This window comes from Anguilla anguilla, chromosome 15 (assembly GCF_013347855.1).
Source record: "Anguilla anguilla isolate fAngAng1 chromosome 15, fAngAng1.pri, whole genome shotgun sequence".
NCBI lineage: Eukaryota > Metazoa > Chordata > Actinopteri > Anguilliformes > Anguillidae > Anguilla > Anguilla anguilla.
In genome coordinates this window covers 33,542,729-33,561,715 of record NC_049215.1, presented here as the reverse complement: position 1 = coordinate 33,561,715, position 18,987 = coordinate 33,542,729, and the positions used below count along the sequence as shown (strand labels likewise).

The window sequence follows — 18,987 nt, the reverse complement described above, 5'->3', positions numbered from 1 at the left end:
AGAATTATCACTTTAGTTATGTCTTTGATGTTTTCACTCAGCCCATTTAGACAACTAGATTATATCAACTGGGACCACCTGTTTGATACCTGTTAAAGGTACAGATCATTTTGTTTGTTGAATAGATGCACAGTGTTTTCTTTGCACACCTCTAATACATGGCTTTCAATTTAAGAAAGAAAATGAAATAATGTATGACATTTTGGATTAGTTTAGCCAAAGTGTGTTTGGAAACAATTCAGTTTAATTGTTAATTGGGTGGTATTCCCCTTCAGCTGTGCCTGTTACAGCAAATATGGCTCTCTTTACGCCTTCTCCTACAGTCTCTACTTCACTTACTGCATTTGCCCCAATTATCCCCCCTGCAGTCGCACCCACACTGGCACTTACTCCATCTACAAATCCAGGTCCCAGTGCCAATTGCTTCCCTACCTTTGATGCTAGCATAGTTGCTGTGTGTGCTCCGGCTAATACTATAGCTTCAGTATCACATGATTGAATCACTTTTGCTATATCAATTGCAGCTGATCCTGCATCAGTACCCAGCAATGCACCACACAGAGATCCTGCTGTTATGCCTGCTAACAGGATTAGAAACATTTTCATTACGCTCAATTTTGCCTTTTCTCTTGTTTTTCCCTTCGCCATTTCCTCTTAAATGGCTTGTTCCACAGCCTGGAGTATCTCACTGGTGTAGTGCTTCCCTCCGTTCTCTCACCATCTGATTAATCGTGTTTATAATCTTATTGATTTGAGCAGCATTGCTTCTCTCATCATCGGGGCCTTCAATGGGATTCTTCCAGTATTTGTTATGGAGGACATGAAAGCAGTTTCCAAACTTTTGGACAACTGTTTTCAGGCGGTCATTTTCATCCACAAACTGCTGGATGGTCATGTCATCGTCAAGCTGGTCTCCGTGGGTAAACAGGACAACAGCGTACTTCAGAGCCCCCTCCCCAAACATTTTCAGAATCTCTGCTTTCTTCTCCTCCTCTGTATGTCTCCTCACAAGCAGCACGATAAGAAAAGCGTGAGGTCCAGGAACACACTCTACAATGCATTTGACTATGGCAGGTCAAAGAATAATCCTCAGATCAACTGACCCTAGGAGAAAAAGTTGATATTTAAATCAAATAAACAGAGCTACATTGCACTGTATGAGACACGAACATTTTTGCATGTTAATCATCTAAATTTCCGCTATGAAATGTAAAATTACAGCTAAAGACAACTCCTGGGCCACTGTTACAGTCAAGATGGAATCTGTGCAATAGTGCACGTGTGGTAAGAATTCAGGTGTCTGTGCACATGTAAAAATAGAACACTTGATTTTGAGCAATAAATATATTTAATGCAGTTGTTTCCTATGCTAGAATCACCGTTAGTTCTTTATCACATGTTTCACCCATTGCATAACACATCTTCTGTTCAATAGAATGTCAGCCCACATACGTACACTGAACAAAAATAAAAAATAGTTAAAATAAAATTAAAATAAAAAAATAGAGAATAGTTAAAGTATATTTCATGTTTATTTAATCATCAATAATCAGCAATATATCAACAAAGTATGATATAGTCAAATTCAAATCACTGCTAATACGGAAGATAGTACATCTACCTTCGCAGTTCTCCTTGGTTTTTTTCTCTTTTTTTCAATGAATTATAATTTATTTGACAAAATGGGAAATCGATGCACAGACAATACAGGCTGTGCTACTCGACTAGTTCAAGAAACATGATCAACATCGGTCATGGTCACATCGCTAGATAATCAATACAAATTACTGAAGGGCTTTTTGTAGGTCTGCTGTGAGACATTAGCATGTTCCTACTTCAGCAGAAGTATTCTTGGTCTACAGCAATAAATGTACATGAGCCTAGAATACCATCTCAAATGGAAAATCATGCACTATAGTAGATATGGCACTTGCTGGTATAGATAAGTGGACGGTTCTAGAGTTCCTCTATTAATCAGCCAGTGGCACCTCAGCCTCCAAGACCTTGGAATGACTGAATGGTGACATGGCACATGGTAGTGAGTGATCTCTAAGCCTTGAAGGTTTTAGGGTTAAACTGCAGTGTAGCCAGCTGACCATCAATCAGTTTGCTCTATACAAGCGGTGAAGGTTTCTTTATGGTAAATCACGTGGACTTAACAGAAACTGAATAAACTCTATGCAGTAAAACTACATAATTAAAGGGATGGGGACAGATCTGTAATATCCTCATGTATACTCTCTTCTTGTCCTAGTTATTCTGCCAGAAAAAAATGCATATTTTGCTTAACTCTTTCTCCCTTTTCACCTGGGTGTACTACTCTCTAATAAAGCTAACACACAGCAGAGAGCTGTGGCATTATTTGATGGTCACATGCAGGGCTAGACTGGGACAAAAAATAGGCCCTGCCATTTTTGGCTCAGACCGGGCCCACCGCAATCGGTCGGACACCGCCCATCAGAACAACATCCTCGCAGACCGTTCAATATGTATATGATATATATCTAACCATTTGCCAAAGCCCCTACAGAGCGGAGTGTTATGGACAAGTCAAGTATACCAATGCAAGTGGAGCAGTGTACTCACTCACTCTTGACCCTGGTGATCAGAGGTGGCTGTGGAGTAAACAATACCCATACTCAAAAAGTAATTATTAAAGAAAAACTCTGTTGTATGAATAATTCAAATGATTTAATACAATTTTATGTAAAAAAAAAAAAAAAAAAAACACATTCACTGTACATTGATTGCCATTCAAAGGCAAAGAATAAAGGTCTTAAATAAAACAAATAGCCTACAATACAGACTCTCTACAGTAGACAACGTACAATGGAACATGCTAAATGCTAAGGCAACTTCGCTTTCCCTCGGTTTAGTTTTCTCCATTTAACGCAAATGCATCAGAATCGTCGTCATTTAGAAATGAGATCGCATTGATGTATGATCGTGATTTTTTTAACGAATTGTGCAGCCCTAGTCCATACAATTATTTATTATATCCTTGCAAATTTAGCTACTTCTCCTGCCTCCTCATTCGTAGACTACCTCGCTCGCGCTGACTAGTCTCGACGTGCACCTCTCTCTCGCTCCTCTGCTCACACCTCTGATAGTGTAGTAGTGATGTGTCCCGAGTGTTTCCGTTTTTGCCATAAGAATTTGAGAACACATTGTTCATTCTGTTAAAATATTCAGAGAAAAGAAAAAGCCCAAAAGCATTTTTGATCGACTTGTTTATGTATGAATCTTATTAAACCCGCCCCATATTAGACAAACGGTTGTGACTGGCCCGCCATATCTCAGGACGAGAGAAATCCATTTAATACTAGCCTGAGTGACCAGACTGATCTGCAGAGCGGAATTAAATGTGTTTTAGGCAATGGTATTATCAGAGGCAGAAGAACCACAGTACAATATTTTTAGCTCATCAAGAAAAACACAAGAGAGCTAAGCTAACGACAGTGCATAGTGTCTCCCCAACACTGATAATGATAACGCTAGCTTGCGGCCAAACCATGCTAACGTCATTACTAGCTTATAGTTTTGCTTGACACTAGACTAACCACATGCTGCTGCTTACCACTTCAGCTTCATTATCCTGCTCATTTTGTGACTGTCCCTCGTCTGCCCTTTCGGGTTCATCCTGCTCAGAACTCACTATCAGAGCTGTCTCGCTGTCTGCCTCATCTTGGACCTTCACATCTCTGATTTTAAACACCTGTTGCTGGTGCTGACTGCCAGCAGCAGGCACTGCAGGAGCCCCCACAGTCGTTCCAGCAAACATTTAAGTTATTTTGACACATTTTGAGGCATCCTCCGCCAGCTTTCTTATTTTTTTCTCCCGCAATTTCTCAGCACCACTTTTACGCTTTCCTTTCTCCATCGCACACCGCACCGACTACGAGGCTGAGGTGATGTCGACTCGAGTCTCAAGGGCAGAAACGGACAGCGAGGGGTGGGGCCTAGACATGTGATTGGGCCAGCCCAGTGTCAGTATAGAAAACGAACCAATGGGCCACTGAAATTGGGCCAGGTCAGTGTCAGTATGAACAAAAGGCCCACTGGCCCAAAAGTAGGTCGGCCCACCGGGCATTTGCCCGGTAGAATATAGGCCCAGTCCATGCCTGGTCACATGTGTGCCACCAGAACTTCATATCAAAATTTAGGAAATGTGAAGAATTATTAATGGTATATGCAATATGTACACAAAAATGCAACAAATTTTTATTTCACAAAATTCACAAGCTAGCATGGTAAATGGACTGCATTTATATAGCGCTTTTATCCAAAGCGCTTTACAATTGATGCCTCTCATTCGCCAGAGCAGTTAGGGGTTAGGTGTCTTGCTCAAGGACACTTCGACATGCCCAGAGCGGGGTTTGAACCGGCAACCCTCCGACTGCCAGACAATCGGTCTTACCTCCTGAGCTATGTCGCCCCTAGCATCAAAATTATTATAAAACCTCCAACCTTTCCCATCACTGCAAAATAAATTGTGTTGATAACTAAAAGCAGTGAAATTTTGCAAGGGTTTTACCAAGTCCCAAAACATCTCCAAATTGCACATTTTGGATGTTTTGAACACATAATCTACACGAAAAAAACTAATTTTCTTCACTCAAAATCACATATTTTGAACAGATAAGAGAGGAGAATCAATTCTAAAAAGTGTCAATATCTTAAAAGATTTAACATTATGTTCAATGCTGAAATACGTGCGTTAGCTGGCATGAATTATAAGTGAAAACTAATATTAGTTTGGGTTGAATGTGCTTTACCTATTCCCAGAGAACTCGTCCATTGGAAGCTTTGCAAAAGAGAGAGAGAGACGGTCTGTGCCTATGGCAGCGGCTGCGTCTGACTGTGGCTTGCATCTGCAAGTTTGTTGTTTACATTCTAAACATGTTAATCGATGGGAAATTATCCTGTGTGAAATCGTAAACATCTGAAAAAAATATCTGCGCTATTTGCAAAGAGCACATGCAACTAGGTGAACTACTAGCAAAACTTGGTAGTCTAGGTGGTCTTGCTGAAAAGCTGTTGGATGAGTGGCGTGCAGAAGGTTGATGTGGAATAAGAAGAAATAAGGAGAACACTGAACTCCCTTTTTTAGTGAACTTTGTCTAGGTCCCCACCGTTGATCAAACTTCCGCTATAAACATGAAAATGAAGCTTCTAATTGAGATCCTCTTTTTCAAGCACTTCAAATACTGTCACAGTTATAAAAACCTTTTCTTTGATCCGCCATTATTACAAATACATTTCATAGCACGATGGCAAGTTGTTGGAGAACTAGCTGGCTTTTCTGCTGCGCACATTCCCTCACTATCAACACGAGCTTTGTGACACAGAGCCCCCTCGGCAATACGCAGTTAGGCTACTTGGGAATGGCTGGACCCATCAACACCAATAAGGGGTGTCTAATGTTTGTTTGGTTGGCTTAAATCCTCCCGTAAAGTCGCACGTACAGGCGAAGCTTAGTCAGCTGGGCCACTCGGTTAAGGCTAGTTTGCCTTGAATGGTGTTTCTCTCCCCCTTGTGCTGGTGGCGTGTGTTGCATTTAGAGTGTTCATTTTTTCAAAGCGGTGAAAACTGTTAAAATTTCATAATGGCGCAGGAAATGACAAAAGTCGAGAGTGAGAAGGTTAAAAAATTTATTCAAGAACCTTCAGATACAGTGTTTTTGACCTTTAGTAAAGTTCAGGAACAGACTTCGCTGAAAAAAATGAAATATGATTTTGAAATGAAAAAACAAGAATTAAAAATGAAACAAGAAGAAAGAGAACTAGAATTAAAAATGAAACAAGAAGAAAGAGAACTAGAATTAAAAATGAGAGTGAAAGAAAAAGAGAGAAATGGAAATGTAACGAGGAGAGAAAGAAATTGAATTGGAGAAACTGAGGCTTGAAGAAGTCCGCATACAAGCTAATCTGACCTTAGAGCATGACCGATAACAAGAGCAAAGCTCTCGGAGACATTCTTTGAATCCGACCGTGGGTAATCACGCTGACATAGCCAGTAATTTAAGACTCTTTCCGGAAATTTCAGAGAAAGATCCGAACACTTTTTTTGTTTTATTTGAGCGACTTGCTAAAACTTGTAAATGGCCTATAATCAAATAGTTGCCGCAGCCTGTCTTGGTCGGTAAAGCTCAAGAGGCGTATTCTGCTCTTAGTGAGGAACAAACATTGTCATATGATGCCGTTAAGGAAGTCATTCTGAATAGTTATGAGATGGTGCCTGAGGCATACCATTTAAAGTTTTGAAAATGGAGGCGTGGAGAGGGTAACACCCATGTAGAGTTTACCCGTGAAATGCTACTCCATTTCACACGGTGGTGTAATGCAACTGGAGCCGATACTTATGAGAAACTGCGTGATTTAATAACCTTGGAACAGTTTAAAAATTCTGTTTCAGAGGATGTTGCCACCTACGTAACTGAGTGTAAAGCCTGTGCCGCAACTGAAGCGGCAGTATTAGCCGATGAATTCGTTCTTATTAGGAAAGGTAGTTTTGCAAATCGAGGCTTCCGTGGTGGTTCCCGCCAGGGTGGTTCCTCTTGGGGGGGATTTCCAAGGGGGTTCTGGTTCTTGTTCACAGTCTTCCGAGTCTGGTTTTAGTCAGTCTACCTCCAAGAGAGGCAGTTCATCCCAGGCGAAAGAAGTAGCTGACACTGATGGGAAATTGATCCTCACTCGCTCCTGTCATGGGTGTCACGAAAAAGGACATTGGATAAACGAATGTCCTAGTAAAAACCGTAAAGACCCTAAATATGTAGGTCTTATGGTAAAGTCAAGTTCTCAGCTAATTTCTCCTCCTTGCTCAATTGATCAAAAAGACAAGTCATTGATTTGAGGCGAAGCCTCTGATTACACTCCTTTCATTTCCAGTGGAGTAGTTTCATTGAAAAATGATAAGAAGCCAATGAATATTTTGCGAGTTACGGGATCTTCCCAAAGTTTAATATTGGCTAACGTTTTACCTTTCTCTGCGGACTCGTATACTGGCCGCAGTGTTTTATTTAATGAATTATTTAATTTCTACGCCTGACCGTAGGAAAAAAGTACAATTGTGTCATATTAATCTCCTTAAACCTTACCATTCGGGGGAATTATTTGAGCCTGCACAGTCTTCCAAGCCTGCCCTTCCGGTTCAGTCTGTTCTGTTGTCCCAGATTGCAGAGGGCCGTGACTTAGCCAGTCTTGAAATGTCCCCGACCAGTGATGAAGGGGAAGACATTGTGGCAGAAGGTGTTTTCGGAGGAAAGTTAAAAAATTCTGAGTACCTGCAGTCTTTGGAGGATTATTTTAGATACATGCCAAATGAACAGCGTGGTGACCTGGACCACCTGGTTCAAAAATACCTTTGTTTATTTCCTGATGGCCCTAGTGGTACGAATGTTTTAACTCATGATATTGATGTGGGCTCCGCAATTCCCATAAAACAGCATTTTTATAGAGTCCCGTTACCCAAGCAAAGGTACTTGGTCACGGAGATAGATTATTTGATTAAAAACGGTATTGCTAAACCTTCGTTTTCTGAGTGGTCTTCTCACTGTATTTTGGTAGGAAAACCTGACGGGACATATCGTTTTTGTACCGACTTCCGTAAAGTGAACGCTGTCACTAAAACCGATAGTTTTCCTTTACCAAGAATGGAAGATTGTGTAGATCAGGTCGGGTCAGCTAAATTTGTTTCTAAAATAGATCTGCTCAGGGGATTTTGGCAAGTGCCTCTTACGCCGCGTGCTCAGGAGATCTCCTCATTTATTACCCATAATGGGTTATTTTCCTATTTGGTAATGCCATTCGGTTTAAAAAATGCGCCTAGCACATTTCAACGGCTAATGAATCGGGTGTTGCAGGGCTTGGAAGGCTGTGCGGCCTATATGGATGATGTGGTGGTATGTTCCGACACCTGGCCACAACACATGACACGGTTGGAGGCCTTGTTTGACCGCCTGGCACAGGCCTTGTTAACCATCAACTTAGCAAAGTGCGAATTTGCTAAAGGGACGGTGACTTACCTGGGTAAGGTCGTGGGGCAAGGGGAAGTTTGGCCGGTATCAAGTAAGGTTGGTGCAATTCCAACTTCCCTGTACCGTCTTCAAAAAAAGAGCTAATGCGTTTCCTGGGGATGATCGGGTACAGTCGGGGGTTTTGTGAGAATTTTTCCACAGTTGTAGCTCCGCTCACAAACTTATTGCCTGGCAAAGTTTCCTTCCACTGGACGGACCAATGTGAAATGGCTTTTAAATCGGCAAAAGCCTTGCTTTGCAGTGCGCCAGTACTTGCTGCTCCTCGTTTCGATCGTCCATTTGTGTTACAAGTGGATGCTAGTGGGGTAGGTGCTGGTGCTGCTTTGCTACAAGCAGACGACGTGGGCATAGAGCATCCGGTTGGTTATTTCTCACGAAAATTCACTCCTTGTCAAATCCAGTACTCGGTCATAGAACAGGAAACCTTAGCTCTCATTTTAGCGCTCCGCCACTTTGAAGTGTATGTCAGCTCGGTGCCAGGACCGTTAGTGGTGCATACAGACCACAATCCCCTTACATATTTACGTTCTATGGTTAATCACAATCGCCGTTTAATGCGATGGTCCTTATTTCTTCAACCCTTCGACCTAGAAGTTAAACATATTAAAGGAAAAGAAAACCTAATTGCAGATGCTCTTAGCCGTGCACCTGTATAGTGGGCCTATAGCTCGCTTTGCCTCTCCGCCTGTTGTCTTTTCTCTCTGTGTCTCTGTATGTATCTTGTCGTCTTTATCCTGTGGGGGCGCGCACCACAGGGTGGAAGAAAGCCGGAGCTAAAGGAGGTGCTGAACAGAAGGTGACATGATGAGTGAGGCGGTATAGTGGGCCTGATGGTGGAGGGAACAATTAATAAAACTTGTGTAAAAAAATGAATTGTATGAATTGTGTAAAATATGATTTGGCCGTGCCGCCACCTATTGGTGACGTCTTTTGGGGGGAGCGTGTCACGCCTGGTGCCCGCCCTGTGTTTTTTCACCTTTTTTCTTATATTCATTTGAGTAGGTAATCTATGGACGCCATTCGTGGAAGCCAGCGATTACCTTTAATTGCTTCCAGCTGGGAGGCGAGGCCGCGGATTGCTTAACCGTGGTCAGCTGGGATCATGCTTTTTAAAAAGGCTGCGAGTTCTACCAGCGGGAGCTCTCTCTTCTCATTTTCACCCGCTTGCCTTTTTGACTCACCTGCGTAGTAGCTAGCCAGCTTGTCAATTTGCCAACTCACTGCGCTGCACATTCTGGCATTTCCAGCCAGTTCTTTGTTGGTAACTTTTTGTTTTTGTGTAATAAATTCTTGTTATTCCTTCACTCGGTTGTCGCGTGATTTCATGTGTCGGACCTACGAGCCGGTTCGTCACATGAGTCATTTAAAAGGTTCCAGGCTTGTTTAGTTTGTTCTGAAACTCAATTGACTTAAAAGTAAACCAGTAAATCAGTGTTCAGATAAGCAGATGTCTACTATAAATACAGTAATTGTCACAGATGTGACATATATGCAAATTATATTATTAGAGTATCAAACGCCAATGCATAAGACTTTGATTGGTGTTTTTCATCCGGAGTCATCAGTGTGAACCGCCACCAGATCGGGAGCACACCCAACGTACAGTTCAAAGTGCTGCAGAGCGAGGATGAGGGTGAGTGCCTCCTTTTCAATAGTAGGTTAAACCTGTTGATGTTTATCAAATTTACTAGAGAAATAACAACGGGATGATCTATGCCTTGAACGTCTTCTTGAAGAAGGACTGCATCAGCACCTGCATCACTTGCTTTCACATCAATTTTGAAAGGTACAGCAAAATTGGGAGCAGACAAAACCAAAGAGGGAACAAGGAGAGCTTTCATTCACTCAAAAGCTTGCTGACAGAAGACCACATAAAGCTGATCTTATGACTAATAGGTCAGTTAAGGGAGAAGTGACAGCTGAGAAATTTGTACAAAGACCTCTGTAGTACTCAACCATTCCCAGGAACCAACATAATTCACATTGTGTTGTCGGGACAGGGAACTGACTGATGGTCTCGATTTTAGAACCCAGCAGCCGAACTTGTCCTCGCCCAAAAGGGTAGGTGACCAAACTCACACATGGCCAGATTCAGTGTCAACTTAGGACTGGCCAAACATTTAAAAAGAGTCCAAACTTGACCGAGTGTGCTAGTCCCACAAAGTAGAGTGGATGATTAAATCATCTAAATAAGCCTCACAGTCTGAGAACCCCAAAATAACTAGTATGTTTTTATTTCCCAACATGTTAACAGATACATTTATTAAATGGTTCAATACATGTGTACAGAAGCCTCCACTGAGGAATGATCAAAACAACGAGAGAATTTTCATTACTGTATATCATATATATTTGTCTCTAGAAAAAGTGATGTTACCTAGGGCTTTCACCTCAGAACAGAAACATGAAATCAGATGACATTTTTATTACTCACAAATTATTACAAGAAGAGTCGTAGAATTTCACAGAACATCTAACGTCACAATACACAAAAAGTCAGATCATTTTAATTATCACTTTAATTATGTCTTTTTTTGTGTTTTAGCTCAGCAACAGACAATGTGCATTTAGACAAATAAATACAACTGGATTATATCAACTGGGACCACCTGTGTGATAACTTATAGATACAGATCATTTTGTTGGCTGAACAGATGCACATAGTGCTTTCTCTGCACATCCCTTGTGTATGGCTTTCAATTTAAGAAAGAAATGAAATAATGGAAGACACTTACGATTAGTTTTAGCTGAATTGGCCAAAGTGTGTTTGGAAAAAATTCTTTCTTTTAATTGTTAGTCAAAGTTATCAACAACATTTGATAAAATCCTATATATCATTAGAAATGTTAATTTTTGTCTGCCTTAGGTTTTTTTCATTAAATTAACTTTTGTTGGTTAACGTTTTATTGGTCCCCATTGCAGCTATAGCTATCTCATCTACAGCAGCTGTAGTTCTCTCTACGGCTTCTTTTACAGTCTGTGCTTCCCTTCCTGCCCTAGCCCCTGCAATCGCCCCTGCAATCGCACACTCTTGGGCCCTTGCTGCATATCCCTTTCCCTTTGTCTGTGGTCTGGTTGCTGCTGTACCTTCAGCAGCACGTTTAACTGGAGCTGATCGTATAAAACCCACAAATGCACCATACATGAACCCTACTGTTATGCCTACTGTCTTGATTAAACTCTTTTGCATTTCACTGTGTTTTGCCTTTTCTCTGGTATTTTCCTTTGCCATTTCCTCTTCAGTGGCTTGTACCACAGCCTGGAGCATCTCACTGGTGTAGTGCTTCCCTCTGTTCTGTGTCACCATCTGATCAATTGTGTTCAGAAGCTTTTTGATTTGAACAGCGTTGCTTCTCTCATAATCGGGGCCTTCAGTTGGATTGTTCCAGTATTTGTTATCAATGACATGAAGCCGGTTTCCACAGTTTTGGACAAGTCTTTTCAGATGGTCATTATCACCCACAAACCGTTGGATGGTCATGTCATCGTCAAGCTGGTCTCCGTGAGTAAACAGGACAACAGCGTACTTCAGAGCCCCCTCCCCAAACATATTCAGAATCTCTTCCACTGCTTTATTCTCCTCCTCTTTGTTTCTCCTCACAGGCAGCACGATAAGAAAAGCGTGAGGTCCAGGGGAACACTCTATGATGCACTTGGCTATCTCAGGTTTTAGCTTTTCATCAGTGCACCCAGTAGAAAAATACCCTGGTGTGTCAACCACAGTGATTTTCCTCCCATCAACAGTGTTGGTTGCAGCCTGACATGTAGCTGTAACTGAGTTTGCACGACATGAATATTTGAGCAGCTTCTTTCCGAGAATGGTGTTGGCTGTGCTGCTCTTCCCAGCTCCTGTCTTACCCAACAGAACAATCCTCAGATCAGCTGACCCTAGGAAAGATGACATTACAATAAGAAAATGTCGTATTTATAGAATACACAGGAGAGCATACTCCTGGGGCCTCATTTATAAAACTTTGTTTGAGAATGCACGAAAGAAGAAATGTGTACGGTCAAAAATATCCTGAATAGCCTAAAACCATCCGTATGCTCACTTGCATGCAAGTTTCTTTTTATAAATCAAAATGAACTTGACATTTTGCATATGCACACAAGCCTTGTATCCCACCCTGTTAACTCCAGTGGTGGACGAAGTATGCAAATCCTGTACTTGAGTGAAAGTACAGATACCCTTGTTATATTTTACTCCACTAAAAGTAGAACTCTTCAATTTAAATTTCTACTTGAGTCAAAGTACAAAAGTTACCTACTTTTAAAAATACCTAAAGTAAAAAGTACTATTATTTAGTATGGTTATGTTTGTCAGGGGTTGCTGACATGACAAAAATACAGTAGTCAAACTAACTTGTTCACAGTCCTAACATACTGTATGTATGAGTGAAAACTATGGTATAAATACAAATTCGGTTTAATTAAAAAAAGTAACAAAGGCACCATCAATTCCAATTTCACTATCAAATATCTAAATACATTGAGGTTTCCTGGCGACTTGGCCACCAGAAATGATATAGCACAGGCAACAGGTCATAGCTTAATGCAGAAGTGAATGCGATAAAAACACTATTCCAAATGCAAAATTACAAATGAAAACTATATAGGCTAGGTATATCAACAAACATGGCTTAGGCATACACAGAAGTCCTCAATAATAATAGCATTTCCCAAGAAATTACGAAACATTGTTGACAACGTTTTGTCAGGTGCAGCTTCTTTGACTGCTAACACAGAGTGAATGCGATGACGAGAACTTTCAGTTGACCTATAAAATGATATATCAAAACCAAAATTGGATGTGTTATACATGGTTAGAAAGCTTATACTCTCACCTACTGAATTACGTTACGTTAAAGATGTACACTATGCGAGGAGCAAAGCCTAACTCGCTGGGGAGCAAAATAGACTTCTTGCCCCCCCCCCCCCCCCCCCCCCCCCCCAGTTTCCTAAGGTTACACTGCCATAGCCAGTGATTAATAATAACTAAGTTATGGCACTTATCAGCCTGTAATGAGGCACTATTCAAAGTATACAATGTGATATGATAACACTTTATTGTCTGATTACGCAGGACTTTATCTTGCATCTTAAAATGACAGTTGCAAACGTGAAAGTCGGATACATTGACACAAAACATGCATATTAACAGATATCCAAGAAAATGTCTCCCAGATTGAACCCTTCACTATCAAGTTGTGGGACCTCACGTTCAGCATTCTGCAGTAAAAGAGTACTCTAATCGTATGCATCTACTGAGGGACTGTATACCGTTTCTCTGATGGCATAAGCTGAAGCTCTGAATTTTATGCATGGAAGACCGAAAATAAGCCTAGATGTTCCTCTGACAAGGGATATGATCACGTGTACTTCGATATGAAATGAAAGGAATTGAGTGAAACAAGTCAGACTTTTTTTTGTATTTCACTATTTTGCCATCGGAGTCACCGTTTCCCACAGTCTACAAAATGTGTGCATTCATGGGTCGTAGTTTGTGTAAATGTGCGCATATTTTGATGATAAGTTTCTTTTTTTTGAATCCCAAATCCATGAGGTATTTGGGATTTATAACTGAGGCTGCAGAAGCTTTGAATGAATTGTATGTAACCAGGTGGCCAATGTGTATAACACTGCCCAATTTAAAGAAGACTTTCACACCTTTGTGTGCTACACAGCTAGCATCTGAAACCAGGTTTAGATTATCATTGCACCTTTATTAGATTTTCATTTACAAATATAGGCATGGATATATGTAATCTACACACTAATATAACTGTCTAGAAATCAATCTTCTACACACAACACAACACGAAGCAAAGGTTGGAAAAATGGCTGCTTGCTTACCTCCTGCTTGCTTACCTCCTGCTTGCTTACTTCCTGTCATACCCATATCTTGTCAGTTGAAGAACTGGAAAAGGACAGTTCTGATCAGACCTTCTGTTCTAGCAAGTCAAGAGTAGCTCTTTGAGGAAATTACCTGCTTTCTTAGCCAAACACGTAACAAGTGGATTCCAGCATATCAGACTACCCTGGTCTGATGTCTTTATGGTAAATCACGTGTTTATCAGAAAAATGACAGTACCTGCTATGAATTTACAGATTACAGAGGAAGTGAAACAATAGTTGATCAGTCAAACTGGTCTCTGTGGGTAAAAAGGATAATAACATTACTTCAGAGCTTCCTCTCCAAAGCAGTCCTCAAACCTCTTCATCACTCGTAACTCCTCTGCAGTTTGCTTGTAAGTTTTCAACACTATAACAAAGATGTGCATGCCATAACATTCTGGTGGTGTATGTTGTTGTGCACTTATTTTGTAACCCACAGTGTAAGGGCCAGATTGCTTCTATTTTACTTCCATTGGTATATGAGAATGGATGGTTTGTTTTTTAAATGTAACTTATTTTCATTTTTTATGTATTTTTATGAAGCACATGTGCAGGGCTCACACACCCAGACCAGTGATTCTCTCATTTCTTCACTGCATCCAGGCCTTTTCTTTTATGTAAATATCACACAACTGATTGAGTTCATATTTTATGATATATTTTTATGCTTTACCCTGATATATTTGTTGGCAAAATGAATTTCTGGTCCCCTCAGAGTGGGTTTTTGATCATTTCATTGAATAGCAAGCATGCAGTTGGCAAGAGGCAGGAATACACCCTGGACAGGTCGCCAATCTATTGTAGGGCCCACACACCATTCACTCGTACATCCAAACCTACAGGCAATTTGCAGACTCTAGTTAGCCTACTGCTTGTCTTTGGACTGTGGGAGGAAACCGTGGTACCTGGTGGAAACCCACGAGGACAGGGATTATATCAACTGGGACCACCTGTTAAAGGTACAGATCATTTTGTTGGTTGAACAGATGCACAGTGTTTTCTTTGCACACCCCTAATACATGGCTTTCAATTTAAGAAAGAAAATGAAATAATGTATGACATTTTGGATAGGTTCAGCCAAAGTGTGTTTGGAAACAATTCAGTTTAATTGTTAATCAAAGTGAAGAACAAAATCTGAGTAAATCCCAGCCATTGTCACGAACGGCACTATATCATTAGAAATTTTTGTTTATGGCCTTCGGTTCTTGTATTAAATTATGTATTTTTATTTAATAATGGTTTTTTAGTGGTTTTCCCCTTCAGCTGTGCCTGTTACAGCAAATATGGCTCTCTTTATGCCTTCTCCTACAGTCTCTACTTCACTTACTGCATTTGCCCCAATTATCCCCCCTGCAATCGCACCCACAGTGGCACTTACTCATCTACAAATCCAGGTCCCAGTGCCAATTGCTTCCCTACCTTTGATGCTAGCATAGTTGCTGTATGCGCTCCGGCTAATGCTATAGCTTCAGTATCACATGATTGAATCGCTTTTGCTATATCAATTGCAGCTGATCCGGCATCAGTACCCAGCAATGCACTACACAGAGATCCTGCTGTTATGCCTGCTAACAGGATTAGAAACATTTTCATTACGCTCTCTTTTTCCTTTTCTCTTGTTTTTCCCTTTGCCATTTCCTCTTCAATGGCTTGTGCCACAGCCTGGAGCATCTCATTGGTGTAGTGCTTCTGACACCGTCTGATCAATCGTGTTCATACTTTTACTTCTGTATAGTTGAAGTTTATCTAAACTTCAACTATGCAGAAATGGAGCATCGCGTAGTTCTGGCAGGTCACGAGAGTCAAGCGCTCCGGCCGAATCAGCTGATGGCTCAGCTGAGTGATGTTCGCCTATCACAGTACATTCACTAACAGGGCGGTCTACTTAAACTGCCTCCCTCTACTCATTCAGCTGCTCCTCCTGCATGCAAGCGCTGCACGTTGCTTCGTAAATCCCCTCCACCACCCCAGCTCCATCCCCATGCGTCAAGAATTTGCATTCTCCATTCCTATGTGTTAAGAATTTGTATTGCTCCATCCCTATGCGTTAAGAAATTGCATTGCTCCATCCATATGTGCTAAAAACTGCTTTGCTGCTGGATCTGTTCTGTGTGTACCCCTCTAGGGGGGTTTGGCTGCTGGCCTCCCGGCCTTATCCACGCGGGCTGCGTGGTTGGCGGGAGAGCTCCAGAACAGAGCCATACCGCCAAACATAACTGTATTGCCTTTATTGTCAATAAAGTTCTACTTGATGACAGTGGTCCTGACAGAAGTAAAAGTATTCTCAAGTAAAGTATTGCATGTTTAAATTACATTTCTGCAGCGTACTATTTTTTTACTTAGGACTATTACTACTACTAATAAACTATTGGTACAATTTTTTTTTCCACATAGGATCTCATGAATAATTGAATTAGAGTAAAATTACCTTAACCTATTTAACAATGGGGACCATAATTCAGGTGATTGTCTTGAATAACTTCAATAAATTCATATGTGTTTCATGGATATGAGAAATATATTTCAGTTGTTTCACTCGCAATTGCACTCATTTCAGATTCTGCCCCTGTGGTGTAGACGACAGTCTGGATCTATGATAGATGTCTTGAACCTTCTCACATTGTCAAACAAATATCTCGAAGAAAAAAGATTTAAAAAAAAAAAAATGCTCAAATCATAACGAGGCAAACTCAAGCCCAACAGGCAAAAACAGATGGGCATATTGACCTGCTAAATTTAACATTACTTAGTAATATGAGTACTCACACAATGTAGTGTGTCCAACTTTACACTTATAAAGGTTCACTAAAACATCTCGTTTTTTAAGCATTAACACAAAACGATGGACCTCAATGCATCGCAACAACGGACACATTGTACAACAGGTACATTGGTCAGCTAAATTTTCCATTACTCAAAGATCATTCCCTGGATCCCTCGCACTACTAAAGGAAATCACACAATATAATTGTGTCCAACCTCACATGGGGAAAGTAAATTCCACTGTTTGGCTACTTACATAAAGTGCTTGGTGCACGCTTCAGCAAAATGCCTCTCTCCAGTCTTCATAACAGTCAAAGCATGTGACCGAAGTTCCCACTGTTGGTCAAAATAATGCACTGTTACCCCGAGGTAACTGTGATTGCTCAGTGAAGTCCAATAGTCTCTGATGAGCGCAACTGTCGTAGTCTGAGGAGGGCATGGCTTTTTACATAAAGGTGTATAACTTCTGAACGGTTTGACCTAACACCACACAACTTTGTAGGCATATCAGCTCACATAAGTGGAGGCTAACCCTCCATTGTTGGCCCGATCAAACAAAATGGCAGTGCTAGAGAGCTCATTTCCGGTTTAGGCATAACCACTATGCCGATTTTTTCTAAACTCGGCACATTGGTATAGGGGCACTCCAAATGGACAGGAGCAAATATGAAGGCGATTGGCCATAAGGTGGTGCTATCATGAGCGAACAGGTGTGGTTTTTGGACAGTTTTGAACAAGTATATCTCCTGCCCCATTTGAGCTACAGTCATGAAATTTTGGACATATGTGCAACTCGTCAAGCGTAACACGTTTCCCATAAGGACCCATAAGCTCCACCCATTAGATCTTCCACAAATGAGATTTTTTTGAAAAATGCTTCAAATGCTACTAATCCTGTATGATTTGATTACACTATGCAACCTCCTGTTCTCTTGTCACCAAACTTTCCATAATGGCGTGTTGTGCTTGCTGCTTGGCCCCCGTAATCGCTACTTGCAGTTATATTTGTTGTTGTTGTTGTTATTGTTGTTGCTGTTGTTGTTGTGTCTAATAATAATGACACTTTATTTTGAATGTCCAGTGTTGATAGTCAACTTCATATCAAGTGAATATCATTTGTGTGTCAATTAACACTCTGTTGACACTCAGTCTTGTTAAAAAATATCTATTGACACTCAATAAAGTTCTAGACTGCTCACGCTCCACTGAGTGAGCAGACATCAATTGAGCATGAAATATTGCTATCTACTACAAGTAAATGGCCTGTCTGCGGACATTTCAGTAAATATGAATTCAGTTTCAAAAAGAGTCAACTAATCATGGCATGACTATCAACATATCATTTACCCACGTTTTCATCATCAAGTGACATCATCAAAATGTCATAGTTAAGCACCATCTATTGGTTGCCTACGTGTTGACTATCAACAGACTCTCAGCAAGTTGTTACTATTAATAGATGCTAAACTGTTGATTTAAAGTTGAGTGTCAGCATTGGACACTCAATATAAAGTGTTAACGTAAAAATACAAATATAATCATAATCATCATGGTAACCAATACAAAGTTATACCGATTTAAAATGACAATCCTTGGCATGTTTTCTAGGGTCAGCTGATCTGAGGATTGTCCTATTGGGCAATACAGGAGCTGGAAGGAGCAGTTGGTGGGAGGAGCATCACTGTGATTGACACACCAGGGTTCCTTGATGGTAAGAACCCTGGTGAAGCACTGAACCCCAAAATAATAGAGTGCATCAGAGAGTGTTCTGAAAAACTACCTCACACCTTTGTTATGGTGTTGAAAACTTACAAGCAAACTGCAGAGGAGTTACAAGTGATGAAGAGGTTTGAGGATTGCTTCGGAGAGGAGGCTCTGAAATATGTTGTTGTCCTTTTTACCTACGGAGACCAGCTCGACGACCACACAACCATTGAGCAGTTTGTGAATAAAAACGAGCAATTGAAATTGTTTGTCGAGAAGTGCAGAGGCCGACTTCATGTCATTGACAACAAATACTGGAACAATTCCACAGTAGTCCACGGTGATGAGAGAAGCAACGCTGTTCAAATCAAAAAGCTGCTGAACACGATTGATCAGATGATGATGCAAAATGAAGGAGAGGACTACACCAAAGAGATGCGCAGAGTTGTGGAAAAGGCTCAGTCCGCAGGTCAAGCAAAACCAGTGCAGACAATGATGAAAATGTTTCTGAAAACAAGAGCAGGGGTTCTGTTATTTCTTTATAAATGGCTGACACATGCATCTAGATTTTTGCCTAGAGCAAAGGGCGC

At 40.9% G+C, this 18,987-nt stretch overlaps 1 protein-coding gene across 1 annotated transcript; it reads right to left on the bottom strand.

The window, feature by feature from the left end:
* Positions 1-9,746: 9,746 nt before the first annotated feature.
* Positions 9,747-14,081, bottom strand: LOC118214414 (GTPase IMAP family member 9-like). The gene is made up of 3 exons (XM_035394339.1): positions 13,889-14,081; positions 11,265-11,923; positions 9,747-9,800 (listed from the first exon to the last, which is right to left on the bottom strand). The coding sequence occupies exons 1-3, from the start codon at positions 13,932-13,934 to the stop codon at positions 9,747-9,749; spliced, it is 759 nt and encodes a 252-aa protein (XP_035250230.1). The 5' UTR covers positions 13,935-14,081.
* Positions 14,082-18,987: the final 4,906 nt, after the last annotated feature.